Genomic DNA, 15,237 nt, shown 5'->3' with positions numbered 1-15,237 from the left:
AACAAACAAACAAAACCAAACTCATTGCCATCGAGTCAATGTCTACTCATAGCGACCCCTTTTGGGTTTCTGAGGTGGTAGATCTTTACAGAGGTGGATTGCCTGATCTTCCTTCTGTGGAGCATCTGGTGGGTTTGAACCACCAACTTTCTGGTTAGCAGTCAAATGGCTTAGGCATAATGCCACCAGAGTTCCTTTTTTTCTAGCAGAGATTGTTAAAGTTTGGCGCCTGAACCAGCAGCATCGGCATCACCTGGGAACTTGGTAAAAACAAATAAACAAACAAACAAAAAACACTGCAATCGAGTTGATTCTGACTCACAGTGACACTGTAGGACAGAGTAGAACTGTCCCATAGGGTTTCCAAGGCTGTAAATCTTTACAGAGGCAGACTGCTACATCTTTTTCCCATGGAACAGCTGATAGGTTCAAACCACTCATCTTTTGGTTAGCAGGGGAATGCTTTCACCATGATGCCAAAAGGGCTCTTTAGGAACTTGATAGAAAAGCACATTCATTGGCCCTACTCAGACCTTTCTAGGGATGAGACCCAGCAATCTGTGGGTTAACAAGCCTTCAGATGATTCTGATGTACTTTAAATTTGAGAAACACTGCCATAGAGTGACATTTTATGCAGCCTTTTTGGAACAAGGGGGAAAAAAAGTAATTTTCCAAGACAGATTGATTTCTTCTGTATATGGTGATTTTCTAAAAGTCTTTGATTGCACTTACAGAAAAGATTAGGAAAATTGTTAAAGTATCATAAGCAAAGTCTTAAATATAGTTATATTTACTGTTTAATGGTCTATTGAAATGTATCAATTATCCATTTTATCTAAGAGGTAGTTTAGCAAACATTGTTCATGTATATTGTTATTTGCTAAAAAAATTCTTCATTTATCTTCTATGATACTTGTATTTTTTTATGTTTATAACATTTGGAGAAAATTGACTAAAGAAGGAATCAGTAATTACACTCATTTGTTAATAATAATAGAACTTTGAATGGTATAATTGGTCCTGGTAGAAGAGCTTAAAATATCTCAACTCATATGTCTGAAATTAAAGGAGCAAAAATTTCCTAAATTTCCTCTAGTTATCTTGGTTTTAAGGAACCCTGTGTAACATAGTGATTAAGCAATTGACTGCTAACCAAAAAATTGGTGATTCAGGCCCAATAGCAGCTCCATGGGAGCAGTCTCCTTCCATAAAGATTACAGTCTTGGAAACCGTTTGGTGTAGTTTTACTGTTTCTTATAGGGCTGACATGACTGAGAATCGACTTGATGGTAATGAGCATGAATCTTGATATTAGAGTAGATGAATTAAGCATCCAGGGCTCTGAATATGTATATACATTATAATATGTTGTAATTTCTTAAGAGCATGGATACTTTACCAAAATGGAATGTCTTTCTCTTTTAGCTTTTGGTCCGTGCAGGTGCCAAACTAGATATTCAGGATAAGGATGGGGACACTCCTTTGCATGAAGCTCTCAGGCATCACACTTTGTCTCAGCTTCGTCAGCTCCAAGATATGCAAGATGTGGGAAAGGTGGATGCTGCCTGGGAGCCATCCAAAAACACAGTAAGTAATGATAATATTTAATTAAGTACCAATGGAAGCCTATTTTAATGCAAAAGCTTATATTGCTGCTATTCTACTCTGCATCAGTTAAAATATTGTATCAAAGTATCTTATTTAGAAATTTACTTTATGGACTAAACACTAATCAATGCAAGTATTGACTGGTATTTATTATGATTTTAAATAATTTTGTAAGACAACCCAAAATATTTTTTTGGTATGTATGTCATTTGCTAAAGTGGATTTATGATTTAAAAATCATAAATATATATGTACCCAATATTGGGGGACCTAAATATATAAAGCAAACACTGATAGAATTGAAGGGAGAAATAGTACTGTAATAGTTACTTGACACTTCACTATACCATTTTCAGTAGTGGACAGAATATTTAGACCAACATGGAAACAGAGGACCTGAATGACACTATAAACTAACTAGACTTAACAGACCTATGTAGAACACTCTATACCAAAACAGCACATGTACATTCTGCTCCAGTGCACATGGATTATTTTCTAGGATAAACCACATTTTAGGTTACAAAGCAAGTCTTTTTTTTATTTTTATTTTTTTAATGAGATACTGCCTCCTGCCAATAAACATTGGGCAGACTTCAAGGATTTTTAATCACTGTTAGTCTGAATGCCTGCTAGTCACATAGGGTTCAAAAGAAAGGATTAGTGTAATGAGTAGGGGCAGAAAGAGGCTTACACGGTCCTCTCCTTGCACAATGCCTATTTGTTGGTATGGTCAGAGTCAATATGTATGGCTGTGGGATTGGTAATAACTTGATAGTCCTGTTACCCAGGCAGGGAGGGCTGTATTTGTCTGAGTAGCTGCCTGTCATAACCAAAAGATTAGAAGCAGTTGGTTCCCACAAAGCAAATCTTAATCAATTTTAAAAGATTGAAATTATACAGAGTGTTTTCTCTAACCACAATGGAGTGAAGCCAGGTATCTGCAACAGAAAAAACATGGAAAATACACAAATCTATGGAAGTTAAACAACACACTATTAAACTACCAAAGGGACAAGGAAAAACTAACAAGATTCTTAGAAGCAAATGAGAATGAAAGTATACCATACCAAGACTTACAGGATACAGTAAAGGCAGTATTCAGAGGGAAACTTAAAGCATTAATGCCTACGTAAAAAAAGAAGAAAGATCTCAAATTAACAGCCTGACTTAACAATTCCAGGAACTAGAAAGAGAAGAGCAAAGTAAGCCTAAAAACCTACCAGATAAAAGGAAATAACAAAGGTCAGAACATAAATAAATAAAATCAAAAACAGTAGAGAGAATCAATAAAACCAAAAGTTCATCTTTTGGTATCTACTAATGTAAATGTTCAGCTCATATGCCTCTCTTTTTTTTGGCTAGAAGCCACAGGAGTGGGTTCAATTCCAGACCTGAAGGGCAGCTAGGTGCCAAAGTCTCAGTGGTTCCATCAGGCTCTATCAGACCAGCAAACCTAGTCCTTTTTTTGGTTGTTGTGCCTAATGATTTTGAGTTTTGTTCTACATTGTTCTCCCACTCTATCCAGGAATGATCTTTGAAAAGATAATGGATAAACCTTTAGCTAAACTGACAAATGATGCAAATAACCAAAATAAAAACGAAAGAGGTGACATTGTAACTGACCAGATAGGAATAAAGAGAATTATGATGAAATATTATGAACAGCCATATAACAACAATCTGTATAACCTAGATGAAATGGACAAATTCTTAGAAGCACAAACCCTATCCAGACTGACTCAAGAGGAAATAGAAAGTCTCAATAGACTCGTAACAAGTGAAGAGATCAAATCAGTGATCAAAACCCTCTCTACAAATAGAAAAGCCTGGACTAGATGGCTTCACTGGGGAATTCTGTGAAACGTTTAGATGAGAATTGACATCAACACAGTTTAAACTCTTCCAAAAGATAGGGAAGGAAGGAATACTCCCTAATTCTTTCTATGAAGCGTATATAACCCTGATACCCAAACCAGACAATGATCCCATTAAAAAAAAAGACAGAAAATGAATATCTCTCATGAATATACATGCAGAAATCCTCAGCAAAATACTAGCAAATACAATATAACAGCATATTGAAAGAGTCATACACCATGACCAAGTGGGTTAAAGAGAATTGCCACTTTTGAGATTTATTTGAATACCTATTTGAGGTTACATGTAATACTTTTTAGTTTTAACAACATTCTCTTAAGGGGTTGTTTTTATTAAATATTCAAATTTTTATTCTTATTTTGAAGGCTGATTGCTGGATTTTTTTTTTTTTTTTTAATTTGTATTGTGATTTGGGTGAAAATTTAGAGAGCAAATTCACTTTCCATGCAGCAGCTCATATATACTTTGTCTCATGACATTGACTGCAATTTCCCACAGTGCAACAGCTCCCCTCTCAATTCCTCCCCCTAGTTACCTCTTCCCTGTCTCCTTCCCTCCCATGCACTCTTGTCCTTTGAGCTGTCTCCCCGTCTGTTCTCCCATGATTGATCTCTCCAGGGACTGTATCTACCTAATGTAAATGTTCAGCTCATATGCTTGTCTTTTGTTTGGCTGAAAGCCACAGGAGTGGGTTCAGTTCCAGACCTGAAGGGCAGCTAGGGGCCATAGTCTTTGTAGTTCCATCAGGCTCTTTCAGACCAGCAAACCTAGTCCTTTTGTTGTTGTTGTTGTTCCTAATGATTTTGAGTTTTGTTCCACATTGTTCTCCCACTCTATCCAGGATCTCTTACATAGATCCCTCTTCAAGTGGTTGACAATGGTAGCTGGGCACCATTAGTTCTTCTGGTCTCATAGTCATATAGACTGAGGATCTCATGGTATACCAGTCGCTTGGACTAATTGTTTCCATGCATCTTTGGTTTTCTTTATTCTTCTTTGCTCTGGACAAGGAGAGACCCATTGTTGCATCTAGATGGCCTCTTGCAAGCTTTTAAGATTCTCGTTGCTACTCACCAAAGTAGGATGTGGAACAATGTTTTTGTGTAGTATGTTATGCCAGTTGAGCTTGATGTCCCCTGTGACTGTGGTCCCGAGCCCACAGGTCCAACTATTTGCTCCTGTTGGGTACCTGGCTGTGGCCAAGAAGTGACTGCAACCTTGTCCCTTGTCTGCTCTATTGTATACCTAGGAATTCTTACAGAGCATACAGATACACTTGTAGAAACATTGTCTGTCATCCCTGTACATGGTCATTGGCACACTCCCCCTTGCATAGGCATACCTAATCGTTCAGCCTGCCTACCCATCTGTCCACCCATATAGCCATGCTTGCCTTCACTGACAATGCAGTACTGTATGTGCAAAAGGGTTCATCTTTGTTGTCTGTACCTCCCATGTACCTCTCTCTCTCCCTCTTCCTCATTGCCACCGTGTTGATCACTTACATTTGGTACATTGCCCTTCTCTTCACGTAAATCAGTACTTGTCTCTACCTATCTAGCAGTGTTCCCTCCCCTCCCCTCCCGCCCCCGGTAACCAACAAAATTTCCTTCCATATATAAACCTCCTTGACTTTTGACGATAACAGACTAATACAATATTTGTCTCTCTGTGATTGACTTATTTCACTCATCATAATGTCCTCGAGTTCATCCATGTTATGCGGTGTTTTGCAGATTCTATGTTACTCTTTAGGGTTGCATAGTATTCCATTGTGTGTATGTACCATAGTTTGGTTATCCCTTTTTCTGTGGATGGGCACCTCAGTTGTTTCCATTTTTTTGCTATTGTAAATAGTGCTGTGCTGAACTTGGGTGTGCATATATCTGTTTTTGTCCTGGCTCTCACTTCTTTAGGATATATAGCTAGTAATGGAATGGCTGGGTCAAATGATATCGATTCAACTTTTTAAGGAATCGCCATACTGCTTTTCACTGTGGTTGTATCATTTTACAGTCCCATCAGCAGTGTATGAGAGTCCCAATCTCTCCACATCCTCACCGGCACTTGTTATTTTCTATCTTGTTGAACTTTGCTACTAGTGTTGGGGCAAGATGGTTTATCTCGTTGTTTTGATTTGCATGTCTGTATCCGAGGTCTCTTTTCTTTCCATATAAAGTTAGTGATTGGTTTTTCTATATCCTGAAAGAAAGTTGATGGTATCTGGATTGGGATTGCACTGAATGTATAGATTGCTTTGAGTAGAATTGACATTTTCACAGTGTTCAGTCTTCCTATCCACGATCATTGTATGTTTTTTCATTTATGTAGATCTCTTACGGTTTCTTGAAGTAGTCTTTTGTAGTTTTCTTTTTAGAGGTCTTTTGTGTCCCTGGTAAGATTTATTCCCAAGTATTTGTGTTTTTTTTGGTAGCTATTCTGGTAGCATAGTGCCTAAAGCACTTGATTGCTAACCAGAAGGCTGGTGGTTCAAACCCACCAGCCACTCATTGGAAGGAAGTTTGGGCAATCTACTTCTGTAGTGATACCGCCTCAGAAACCCAAGGAGGGGTCACTATGAGTTGGATCTATTCAATGGTAGTGAGTTTTTTTATTATTATTATTATTGTAAATGATATTAATTTCCTTTTCGCCAATCTCTTTGTTGGTGTAGAGGAATCCAACTGATTTTTTATATGTTGATCTTGTGTCCTGCTACTATCCAAAATCTCTCAAGTCATTCCAGTAGATTTTTTACTGAGTCTTTGGGTTTTCTAGGTATAGGATCATATAGTCAACAAATAAGAATAGTTTTATTTCTTCCTTACCAATTTGGATGCTTTTGATTTCTCTTTCTTGCCTTATTGCCCTGGCTAGGTTTTCCGATACAATGTTGAATGGAAGTTGTGATAGAGGGCATCTTTGTGTGGTTCCTGTACACACGGAGAATGGTTTCAGTCTCTCTCCATTGAGAATAACGTTGGCTGTTGGTTTTGCATATATGTCCTTTATTAATGTCCCTTCTATTTCTATTTTGCTGAGAGTTTTGATCAGGAATGAGTGTTGGATTTTTATCAAATGCCTCTTTTGCATCAATTGATATGATCATGTGGTTCTTTTCCTTTGTTTTAAGTATATAGTAGATGACATTGATTGTTTTTCTAATGTTGAACTGTCCTTTCATACCTGATATGAATCTGAGTTGGTCATAATGAATTTTTTTTTTGGTATGTTGTTGGAGTCTGTTGGCTAGGATTTTGTTGAAGATTTTTGCATTTGTATTCATGAGGGATATTGGTCTGTAGTTTTCCTTTTTAGTGATGTCTTTGGCTGGCTTGGTATGAAGGTTATGCTTGCTTCATAAAATGAATTAGTTAGGTAAGTAGTGTGTTTCTAGAAATCTGTCTATTTCTTCCAGATTTTCAAATTTGTTGGATTACATTGTTCTTCATAGTATCCTGAAACTATCCTTTTCATTTCAGTTGGTTCTGTTGTGATGTCGCCCATTTTGTTTCTTATTCATGTTATTTGTGTTCTCTCCCTCTTTTCCTTTGCTAAATTTGCCAACGGTTTGTCAGTTTTATTTATGTTTTCAAAAAACCAGCTTCTAGTCTTGTTAATTTTTTTCTGTTGTCTATTTACTGTTTCATTGATTTCTGCTTGAATCTTTGTTGTTTCCTTTCTTCTGGTGACTGTAGACTTTTTTGACTGCTCTTTTTCTGATTGTTGGAGATGTTGGTTTAAAGTGCTGATTTTGGCTCTTTCTTCTGTTTTAATGTGTGCATTTATTGCTGTAATATTGGCTCTTTCTTCTTTTTTGACGTGTGCAGTTATTGCTGTAAATTGGCGTCTGGTCATTGCTGTTGCTGTGTCTCAAAGATTTTGGTATGTTGTGTTTTCATTCTCGTTTGATTCAAGGAATTTATGAAGTTCATTTTGTATTTCTTCTGTTACCCAGTCGTTCTTAAGGAGGGTATTGTTCAGTTTCCATGAGTTTGCTCTTTTTCTGTTGATCTTCCTATTGTTGCTTTCTAATTTGATAACATTGTGATCTGAGAAGATGCATTGCAGTACTTCAGTGTTTTTCAATTTATTAAGCCTTGCTTTGTGGCCTAACATGGTCTCTCCTGGAGAATGTTCCATGTGCACTGGAAAAGAATGTATATTGTTCTGTTGGAGGTTGAAGTGCTCTGTAGATGTCTATAAGGTCAGGTTGGTGGATCATATTGTTGAGCTGTTCTGTGTCTTTGTTGTTTCTTTCCAGTTGTTCTGTCTTTCATTGAAGGTGTGATGTATTAAAGTCTCCTACTATGACTGTGGAGTTACCTTTTTTCCTTTTCAATTCTGTTAAAGTGTGATTTATGTATTTGAGTCTCTTTCATTGTGTCCACAGATATTTATTATAGTTATATCTTGTTTAGTTGATCCCCTGAATCATTGTATAATATTCTTCCTTATCTCTTATGGTGGGTTTTGTCTTAAAGTCAGTTTTGTCCGAAATTAATATTGCCACTCCTGCTCTTTTTTGATCGCCATTTGCTTGATACATCTTTTTCCAATCTTTGATTTTTAGTCTATTTTTGTCTTTGTCTCTAAGGTGTGTCTCTTGTAGACAGCATATTAATGGGTTATGTTTTCTTATCTAATGTGCAACTATTTGTCTCTTGAGTGCTACTTTTAGTCTATTAGCATTCAGTGTAATTATCAACAAGCATGAATTGGTTGCTATCATTTTGTTATGTGTTTTTTCGTTGTGTTCCTGGTTTCTTTGTTGCATATAATTTTAGAAGTTTTGTAACTACACTATTTTTTCCCTCTTTTTTTTTGTAGTTGTCCTCATTTGTCAATTGATGTCTCTGGTTCCCTGTACGCTTATTTTACTTTGGATACTTCCATAGCTGTGTTGGTTTCTGGATTATGTCATCTTGTGTATTAATGCTCAGTTGTTGTTTGCTATTATTGGTTCTCTGTTCAAAGGACTCCTTTAGTATCTTATATAAGGTTGGTCTGGTTTTTATCAAATTGCCTTAATTGGTACTTACCTGGAAATCTCATAATTTCACCATCATATCTGAGGGACACTTTTGCTGGGTTTATAATTCTTAGTTGGGAATTTTTCTCTTTCAGGGTTTTATATATACCATCCCATTGTCTTCTCATTTGCCTGGTTTCTGCTGAGAAATCAGAGCTTATGCTTATTGGTTGTCCTTTGTGGGTAACTTTTCATTTTTCCCATGCTGCTTTCAGGATTCTTTCTTTGTCTTTGAGTTTGATGAGTTTGATGATGATATGCCTTGTTGATTTTCTTTTGCTGTCTATCTGTTTAGGGTTCATTCGACTTCCTGAGTGGATCTAGTCTCATCTTTCATCATATCAGGGACGTTGTCTCCCAACAAATCTTGGATAATTTTCTCAGTGGTTTTCTTTTTTTCTTCCTGTTCTGGAATTCTGATTACACGTAGGTTATTCCTTTTGATGGTATCCCACATGAGCCTTAGGCTTTCTTCATTTTGCTTTGATCTTTTTTCTGACTGATTTTTTTCTTTTCCAAAGAAATATTGAAGTATTTATCTTCAATCCCATTAATTCTGTCTTCCACTGATTCAGTTCTACTCCTTTGCCCTTTCACTGTGTTACCTATTTCTGAAAATTTGGTATTAATCTTCTGTACTTCTATCTGTGGATTTTGTATCACTTCTAATTTTTCATTTATTTTGTTATTTTGTTCTTGTATTCCAAAATTATTCTAGGGTTTTGTCTGTATTTTCCTTATTTTTGTCAGTGTTTTCCTTGATCTGCCTCTCAATCCTTCAAAGATACCTAAATATAATTCTTCTGAATTCCTTGTCGGAGAGTTCCAGTGCTGCTTCTTTCTCAGGGATGTGTTCTGGGTCTGTATCCTACTCCCTTGCTTCTACCATTTTATCTTGCTTTTTCATGTGGACTGTGATGGTCTTTTGTCTGTGTGACATTGTTGTATTTAGATCTCTGTTAACTGTTTGTGAAGAGCAGCTAAGGGTGATTTGGGCTCTTCTTGGTGGTTGTTTATCGTTGGCCAGGTGGTGGAGAAGGAAGTGGTGGCCTCAGTAAGTGGTGCTGCAGGAGGTGTGGGTGTGGTTGCATCGTGTGGGCACAGTTGCTGTCTTCCATTCAGTTAGATAAAAACACCGATTGAAAAACCATCAGAAAAGTAAAAGGAAGCGGACAGAAAACACACTGCATAAACACACGGGAACAATCACCAAAAAAAAAAAAAAAAAAAACCCCACAATATCTAGAGAGGGGGCAATAAGAGACAAGAGGTATAGTAGGAGAATAATGAAGAAAAAAAATGTGAAAAGTGCAAAAAGAAAGCACAAGGAATGGGGAGAACTATGAGAAAGAAATAAATGGGACCCAGGAACAGGGAAGAAAGAAAAAGCTGAAAATTAGAACCTGGGAAGGGAAGGATAAAGAATAATAACGAAAAGGGTGAAAATAATAATAATAATTTTGAAACAGACAAAAATAAACTTAAAAAAACAAAAGAGCTGGGTAGGGTGAGGTAGGGCACCCATACTCCGTCAGTGCACAGAGACTGGGTTGGAATTCTTGCCATCTCAGAAGGTAGATGGGAATGAGGAGTGGCCACACCTCCGTTGAGCAAGAGGGTGTGGGGTATCAGAATAACAAGGGTAATATTGCACCTTTCCAGTCATTGGTGTTCGGAATGTCCTTGCAGTCCTTAGCAAGTGGCACCTATTCTTAGATCCCTGGAATCTGAGAGAATGCTGTCACTTTAAGTATCTAAAATTGTCAAACTGCTTATAAACATTCAAAATGTCTGACCTCTGCACAGCCAAAAGTCCACAGCTCAGCCTGTCTCCCGCTTGGCTGCTTCCCCTTTTATTCACCAGCCACCAGTGCAATCCTCCATGCAGCCCCTGGCTAGCAGGGCCCATTTTGAGGTTAATTCTTGGTGCTAACAACACTTGGCAGTCTCCAAGCTGTCTGTGTTGTCAGAATCACTGACAACCTGCAGTTCTATATGTCTCCTTTCTCGATACTTTTCATGCAGGTTCTTCTACTTGTTGGAGTCCAGGCCACTTCTGTATCCTTCCTTTCAAGGCTTACGACTTCAGGATTATCTTCTGTATCGGTGTTAACTGGTTCCTCTTTTCTTCATTGAAGCAGGTCTTTGTAGTTTCTCTGCCTATTCCACCATCTTACTGGAACTCTGCTGGAAGTTTTGAAGTACTTACTTGATTGCAATTTATCTCTCACTTGGGGAAAAGCAAAATCAGCAGGTCTTTAGCTTTGTAGAATATTTAGAACTTTTTCTTTGATATGTGGTTTCAACTAATAGTTGAGATCCTATCAGAGATTTGGCTTCTTAAACTTGCTCAAAGTTCTTCTGCTTGTAATTTGATGCTCATCTCTATTACCAATTTTTGTCATTTCTCAAGAGCCGGCAATTATGCCACATTGTTTAAAGTAATACTCTGCCAGTGAACCATTTCTCCTTGTTCTCCCTTTTGCTTTTCAGCATAATATCCTGAATCTGCTTGGAATTTTCTTGCTCTTATATCTGTTCTCTATAGAGGTACAGCTGTCATATACAGCTGTTACAATAGACTTATTTTTGTTCCAAGACCTTATTGTGATCCTGTTTTGCTCTGTAGTGTTCACTAATACTTAGGAGTCACATGATGAAATTTGTTGTGGAAATGAATGTCCATGACAGAAGTGGTAGGTCAGTTTGAATCTTTAGCAAGTTAAGGTTAGATGTAATCGTTGCTAAAAGCACTACATTTTGATTTAAAGCTTGCTTAATTCCTTGTCATCACACTGATGACATCCTAAAGGATGTAGTATTCTGATTCTTCAGTGTTGGTTTTAACCAGGAAAAGTCCACAGTAGTAATGATTTTCAGGAGGGCTTCTATCTATATATACCCTTGAACTGTGTGCTGAGTTAAACCACAATTTTGAGGTGAGACAGAGTGTATTACAATTAAATTCTGGTACACATGGGCCTTTTTGAACTCCAGGTCTTTATGGAACACACTGTTAGGTCTTTTCCTGGTTTTTGAGCCTATAATATCTTGCCTCTGTTGTAAAAATATATATGACACCTTTGGCTGTTTAAGCATCATACCTTTTTCCTCTCCTATCCATTAATTGTAGGCATTCTCCAAGCTCTACTATAGTTGTCTTCTCTTTCCATTTTACTGTTTCTCCCTGAATTATAATTTCCATTCTGTAATGTCCTTCTTTGTCTGAAATGAGCTCCCTAAATTTACATGTTCAGCTTTGGACTCTTGAGATCTGAACCATATCTCCAGATATGTACTGGACATATTTATATGCATCTTCATCTTTACCTCAGCTCATTATGCCCATGTACCATTAAACAAGAGCATGTACTTCTTTAAAATGGTGTCTTCCGATTCTTCTTCAAAAAATAAGTTTAAAATTTTATTGTAGGGAAAATACAGAAAACAAAATGTTTACCATTTTAACATTTTTTAAGTGTACAGTTTAGTGACATTAATTACTTTCATCATATTTTGCTACTACCACTGTTACCCATTTCCAAAAGTTTTACATCACCCCTAACAGAAACTCCATGACCTTTCAGCAATAACTCCCATTTTCTCTTCCTCCCAGTCTCTGGTACCCACTAATAAATTTTATCTCTATACAGTTGCCTGTTTTAGATATTTTCTATAAATGGAATCATACAATTTTTGTCCTTTGTGTTTGACTTACTTCACTCAGCACAATGCTTATATATTAAGATTCATACATATTTGTAGCATGAATTAGAATTCCATTTCTCTTTATGGCTGAGGAATATTTCATTGTATGTATATGCCACATTTTGTTTATCCATTGTGTTTACCTTTTGACCATTATGAATAATGCTGCAACGAACATTGATATTCACATATCTGAGTCCCTGATTTCAAGTCTTTTGGGAATAAATATACCTAGGAGTAGAGTTACATGAAATGAACTCTGTTGGCATGTGCCTGAGGTATTTTGACTGCTAACCAGAAGATTGGTGGTTCAATCCCTCCAGCTGCTCCACAGAAGGAAGATGGAGCAGTCTACTTCCGTAAAGATTTATAGCCTCAGAAACCCAAAAAGGGGGGCTCCTTTTGGGTCAGAATTGACTTGATGACAGTGAGAGTTATATGATAATTCTGTTTACTCTTTTGAGGAATTTCCATAATGACTGCCCCGTTTTATGTTCCCTTCAGTCTGAATAGGAGCTCTGGTAGCGTAGCGCCTAAGGCACTTGACTGCTAACCAGAAGGCTGGCGGTTCAAACCCACCAGCCACTCCTTGGAAGGAAGAAGGGACAATCTACTTCCGTAGTGATACTGCCTCGGAAACCCAAGGAGGGGTCGCTATGAGTCAGGTCTGATTCAGTGGCACATAACAACAACAACAACAACAACCAGTCTGAATTGTTTTTTTTTTTTTTTTTTTATTTTTGGTTTTTTTTTTTTTTTTTTTTTATGATATTTTATAGTATTTTGATTAGTCTTTTCAAATAGTTTCATTTGAGCTTTTTTTTTTTTAAGCTGCTCAGTTTTTCATTCAAGTGAAATGTTACAAGAAAGCCCATATAATATCTAAAGCTACTTCAGTTTACATAGACCACAGACCAACAGTTACAACCGTAAGTGTTTTGAAGAATCTTAAATGGGTGCTAAAAGGGCAAGGAGGCCACACATCTTCTGACCTCCTCTAGCCCCACAAGAAGAATACAGAATCACTATCAGTAACCCAAGGCCTATTCCTGCAATGTCAGATATATTGCCTCCCTCCCGCCCTTTCACCAACTGTTCCTCCCAAAGCACTTACCATCTCTCTCCTGGGTTCGATAATTCACTGCAGTGGCCACACAGAACTCGCAGATTATGGGGTTTATTAGGGAAGCACCAGGCTACAATTCAAGTTCAGGAAAAACAGTCTCTTTCCCAGCCCACCACCTCTCACAGTCTCTCTCCCAGCAGTGCGTGTCCCTCAGTGTCTCTCTCAATAATGCATGTGTGTCACATCACTTTCCCAGCAGTGCATGTCTCTCAGGGGTGCGTCCTTCCTCAGCCAGCAGAGATAGAGTTCTGCCTTTAGGAGGGCTCCTTTTGAGCCCAGCAGAGTGGCCAAACTAGCCAATCATAACACCAGAATTCTAAACACCTGAGAGAGCAGGAACCTCCCAGAACAATGTTTAGTGCCACTCCCAACAGAAACACCCCAGATGGACAAATTTAGCAATCAGGAGCTCCTCAGTTGCTCATGGCAGTTCTGCCTCGGAGTTTACAAAGACTTAGGGGTAGAAAAGCCACACTAAGTAATTTACTACACTGCAATGGGTTAGAGGTGCTAATTCTGTAAACATTATTAGTGGTATTTTGTTTTATCATCTAAGTCTCATAAAGGTGGGAGGAGTGTTCCTTTTCCTCAAATGATGAAATTTTTAATCTTGTGTTATTAAAATAAAAAGCCAATTTGAAACTATTAAATTTCAGGACATAAATATACACAGTTTATCTGGAAGTCTGTCAAGATTTCCTGAGACCATCAGCAAATCCAAAATCCGCTAGTCACTGCTTGTTTTTATTTTTGTCCTAAATTATACCACTTGAGTAGTGACTGAATAAAAATTAATTTGTTAAAATAACCAAAAGATAAAATTAACATATTGCATAGAAAATTATAGAAATAATATTATTAATCCATGAAAGATGTAAACTATTTTATAACTTTATTTATACTTAAAAGTTCAGGGTACTAACTTTATAAAATCTATGGGGAATCTATATAAAAAAGGTACAAAACTATGTACTTCTTATTTTAGCCCATAATGATTTATTGCTTTACCAAGCTTTGTAGTTTAGAATATGCTCAATTCTTGCTTCCAAAGTATCAAAACTTTATTTTTCTGACATTGTCATTATCACTTTCTTCAAAATCTGGGTCAAAAGCCATTTGTGGAAATATTTTTCTGATTATCACACTTCCCCAGTATCATTGGTCAGATTTGATCAAGGCTTACATCCTGCTTTACTGTAATCAGTTGAAGTTAGTTTTGTTATCACTTCACCTGTATATGTTGTGATTTTGTACTTCACTGATTCTCAGCTATGGTCTGTGACCTCCAGGGGTTACCAATATGCAAGAGGTCTATGGGGTCAAATCTGTTTTCCTGTCATTATCAAGATGTTTTTATCATTGTGTTGGCATTTATACTCATAGTGGAGAGTAATGGTGGGTAAAATTGCCATTGCTTTACCACAAATAAGGCAGTGGCATCACACTGTACTAGTTAGTAGTCCTTGTATTCTTCACTGTCATGTACTCACAGTAAAAAAGGAAAACAAAAAAGCCTGCTTTACTTAAGGCCCTTGAAAAGCAGTAAAAATTACTGATTTATCAGATATTGAATATTAATATCCTTTGTCCCTCTAATTTACTAATGTATTATTTACATAAAATATAATTATCAATTTTGAGTGATAGGGAGAAATTCTATACAATCATGTACCCACTACCACAATTAAGATACAGAATAGTTTGTTCCCCCTGTAAAGTTTCCTCATGACATTTTGTACCTTATTCTTTCTCCTGATCCCCAGCCCTAAGCATCTACTTGTCTGTTTGCTGTCCATATAGTTTTACCTTTTTTAGAATTCTGTATGAATAGAATAATACAGTATGTAGGGTTTTTTTTTTTAACTTCTTGAATTTATATTA

The 15,237-nt window shown here is 37.0% G+C and overlaps 1 protein-coding gene across 1 annotated transcript in view; it reads left to right on the top strand.

Annotated features, from left to right (window-relative positions):
• Nucleotides 1–15,237, top strand: part of MIB1 (MIB E3 ubiquitin protein ligase 1) — a 234,167-nt gene that overhangs the window by 196,978 nt on the left and 21,952 nt on the right. The window contains exon 15 of the mRNA XM_007935594.2: nucleotides 1,427–1,588. Coding sequence (XP_007933785.1) covers nucleotides 1,427–1,588 — 162 coding nt within the window. The remainder of the gene's footprint in view (nucleotides 1–1,426; nucleotides 1,589–15,237) is intronic.

This window comes from Orycteropus afer, unplaced genomic scaffold (assembly GCF_000298275.1).
Source record: "Orycteropus afer afer isolate SDZICR_OR568_19922 unplaced genomic scaffold, OryAfe1.0 scaffold00030, whole genome shotgun sequence".
Classification (NCBI taxonomy): Eukaryota; Metazoa; Chordata; class Mammalia; order Tubulidentata; family Orycteropodidae; genus Orycteropus; species Orycteropus afer.
This window is presented reverse-complemented; position numbering and strand designations above follow the sequence as displayed.